The 3,948-nt window shown below is 38.5% G+C and overlaps 1 protein-coding gene across 1 annotated transcript in view; it reads left to right on the top strand.

Moving 5' to 3' along the window:
- The window catches only part of LOC147453804 (uncharacterized), a 4,712-nt gene extending 2,913 nt beyond the window's left edge, over positions 1-1,799 (top strand). The window contains exons 4-5 of the mRNA XM_086515897.1: positions 1,047-1,101; positions 1,682-1,799. Coding sequence (XP_086372023.1) covers positions 1,047-1,101; positions 1,682-1,759 — 133 coding nt within the window. The 3' untranslated portion in view covers positions 1,760-1,799. The remainder of the gene's footprint in view (positions 1-1,046; positions 1,102-1,681) is intronic.
- The last annotated feature ends 2,149 nt before the right edge of the window (positions 1,800-3,948 follow it).

The raw sequence follows: 3,948 nt of genomic DNA, 5'->3' as shown, positions 1-3,948 counted from the left end.
TCAACAGTAGGGGTTGACTGTGGTTAGACTTCCAATTAGGACCAAATTCTTTCGATGCCTATTCTAGACGCCCCAAAGTGATCGAAGCAGACCTGATTTGAACGACAAAGAGGAATGGGACTGAAGAATAGGGTGGGAACAGGCAAGTTGGACCATGTGACATTCTGAATTTTTGGAGGTTTATGAAGAGGAGGACCACCGCCCATTCAGCTTGGGAACCAAAAAGAGCTTTAATGACTGTCTTTATCGCCTATTTATTTACCTGTTGAGAGATGTTGATGATGCCAAGACCGCCTTTGTCCTTAGGCATGCAACAGATGTCCCACTTGACCTTGGCTTTTTTGTGGGAGAGTGTCTCCAGACCATATAACATTCTTGCAGACCCTAACTATGTCTTTTAAGTGACCTTTAGGAGGTCTCCAACAGGTTAGGAAGAACGCAATTTAAGGAGTAATGAAGTGGTTAATTACCATCACTCTCCCCATGAGGGACCCTTGGAACCCTTTCCATCTTTTTAGTACCGATCTACTACCCACTTCGATCTGTCTTTTAATGATAAGCAGAACCCCATGGGGATTTCCAGAAGCCTAAAGAGTTCATGCTTTTAGATTAGTTTGCAGCCAGTAGCTAGCATCCACTGAGGACTCCGTAAGATATTTTTCGAGAGAGTCTTGGAGGTGGTATCAATCTTCGCAAAAAACTGAAGTTTAGTGTATTTTTAATTGGCTAAAATTGCAAAATTCTAGCTAGAGTCCTAGCTTGCCTTGAAGAAAATCAACAACTTTTGTCAAGGTTTTGTGTAAATACAAATGCTTCAATCTTTGACCTAAAATTTGGAAGAGTTTTTAGTGTGCCCTTGAGGGCCAAGATCGCCCCGATCAACAAGACTTTAGTTGAACCCTACTTCATCGTCCTCAACTCACGATAGAAAATATGTCTTAATATTGCAATAGGCATAATCTTGATTCAGATAATGAGGTCTTCTTTTTTTATGTTCTAGAATTGTTAATGCTATGTTGATTCTTTTTTTTTTTTGATGTGCTAAGGGAAGGGGCATTTGAGATAACATCCGGGGACTTGATTCTCTTTTCCAAACTGAAGGTATGAACCATCACGTGCTTTGAAGTTTGATGTCTAGCAGGCATAAGCTTCCCGGCTATAGTGATGTCTAATCTCTGTGAGCAAGCTACAATGATGTATAACCTTTTTCCTACCTTAGAATGTCTTTGATATTTCAACAAGTTAATTAGATTGGTTGATTGGAATAGTGGTCGTTTATTCGATGTGTTATTCTTGGTGTGATGAGTAGTACATGTGAGTGCACATGCAAGGAAGTGCATTTGTGTGAGGATCGGACACAAGAAGATTTAGAAATTTTCTCATGTAGGAATACGGAGTCTTTTCCAGGGTTTCCACACAATGCATAACATCATGAGCTTCCGCTGTAGAGGCACCGCATACCTAGCTAGGTACGATTTGGGGCAGGGGACCAATCGTACCTAGCTAGGTATACGGTGCCTCCCTCACAGAAGCTCATGATGTTGAGGTAAGTCACAATGTGGGAATTATTGTGAGAATTTGTCCAAAACTTCTTGTGGGAGGTGTGTGCTTGGTGCATGTGTGTTGAGTGCAAGCAAAGACTGAAATGAATTTTCAAATGAGAAATGTCTTTGTGTGGTAGATGAAAAGGTTACCGGAGCTTCCGGAAGTCCTAAGAGCTATCAATGCCCTTCCACCACCACAATGTGAATTATCTTGAAGCAAACGTCTTCAAGAAGAACCTCACATGGAGTAGATTATTAGCATTGCACCTACAAGAAGGTGCTTTCTTTTAATCTTCCATGAAAGCCCACACCAGCATCCGGGGAAGCACTATCGCCATGGCGTTCCCACTTACCAAGAAGTGTTTCCACTTACGGAGCCCATCTCTTTGAGAAAATATATATGTATAGTCTCCTTCTTGTGTACTATATGCGAAGCAAAATGGGTGTATAGTCATGTTATTCATCAAGTCATGAAGGAAATACCATTTTCTCTTGATGCTTCTTGATGTTCTAATTTGTGATTTAATTGATTAAGAAAATTGCCAAAAGTTGCAGCATTTTTTTGAGTATCAATGTGTAAGGGTGCAATCGCCAAGATAGTGGGTGGATGCATATGTTGAATTGTCCAAATTTGAATCGCATGTGTGTAATTGTAATTGGGTATTTGATTGTTTGTAAATGTAATTGCAAAGCTTTTATTATGGGTATTATGGGTACACAAATTGAGTATCACCAAGGTGTATAGTATTCATGAAGAAGCCACAAATTAGAGATTTTTTACTAGGCCTTAAATGCATGTGGCATAGAGGGTTTGCATATTATGAATCCGCTATGTCCGGTTCTTACCTTTGTTGTGGGAGTCTAGAATTGTCATCGTTTCACACATTTCTTGTGCTCATATCTAGTTCTTTTGTTTTGTTTGTACTCAGAGTTGTATTTGCCAATGTGAACTTGAAACATTTAAGACTAGAATAGAATCTAAAATGCATATTGCCCTTCGAGTAGATGCATTCCTTTGCCTAGTAGGCATAGAGAGAGAGAGAGAGAGAGAGAGAGAGAGAGAGAGAGAGAGAGAGGAACATGTAGAATATGAAACTTTAATGTCTCAAATTCCTTAATTTGGCACCAATCATCTTGGAGTTAGCTTGGGTCATATTGCTATTGATACAAACACATTCTCAAAGTCTTCTTATCAAAGATGGGAGTGAAGTACACTGATACAACCGCATAATCACTCAATGAATGATATTGGCTCAAAACAGCTAAGGATCAAAACAGTCTTCCTCCTTCACATATTGTTGATTTAAAGCTAACTCATGCATACTGAGTGGATGAGATTTAAGTCCAAGACCAATTCCAACAATCCCTCAATCAAGAAAAGTCTCAATGTTAATAGCATCAGGTAGTGCTTGAAACTCAATCCAAGTTACGTCACGTAAAATCATCAACGATTGCTGCACTATACTCTTTCTTGCAAAATAAGAATGTTGCTTATTATTCAAAAAGTTTTCTAAAAGATTAAGTAAACGAAAAAGGTTAAAGTGTTGAAAAGCATTGTAGTGTTTCAATCATCTGAAGCATCAATTGCTAGCTGTTGCTTCCTCAATAAGTCGCTTCCACTTCGGTGTCCCAACAGTGGTTCCTTCTTTACCAACCTATCCATTTTCCTTCTTGTACATCGCTGATTCTTTTGTCATACTTGCCTTAGCTTTTTTGCACTTTCTCCTTGCTAGAACTAAGTGTGTACATGAGTTGAATCCACAATGTCATCTTCAATAGTCAATAGCTACTAGCAATACTTAAAATTTCCCTGCAAGTGTTTTAAACTCCTCTTCATTGAACACCAACTTTTGCTTCTTCAACACACTCCAAATCTTTGTTTCCGTTTGTCAATTGCTGCACCAACTCTTCTTGGCCAACTAATTGCTTAGATTTGATATACTGCTCTTCTAGTAAGAATGCGATCTTTTGAGTCGACCTGCTCAATGATAGTTTTTTATTAACTCATTTTTCTCGTTCCAATTACCCAGGTCTACCTTAGTCATCAATACTCCATTCATATCATCAAGATTTTGCCGCTTTAAGAATTCCAATACTTCGATTTGCATTTTCATAATCTTTTTGTTAGTCTCAAGCTTAATATTCTGGTCGACCAACATGACTAGATTTTAACTAACTACTACCAACAAGTCATCAGTCCACATCTTAAACATATCCAAAGATTTTCTACTTCTTACTAATAACTTCTTAGCTACCTCACATTGGTATTGTAACTTATCCTTCTCTTTCTGACTTTGCTATTGTTGTTCTTGCATAGCTTTTTATAGATGCTCTATTTCATCTAACTTACCCCTAATTACCCCTTGAAGCATAGGGATTCAACCTCTTTCATCTTGCAACATCC

Source organism: Adiantum capillus-veneris, chromosome 7, assembly GCF_014529385.1.
Source record: "Adiantum capillus-veneris isolate H3 chromosome 7, ASM1452938v2, whole genome shotgun sequence".
Classification (NCBI taxonomy): Eukaryota; Viridiplantae; Streptophyta; class Polypodiopsida; order Polypodiales; family Pteridaceae; genus Adiantum; species Adiantum capillus-veneris.
Note: the sequence above shows the minus strand (reverse complement) of the source record. Positions and strands in the feature narration are given on the sequence as shown.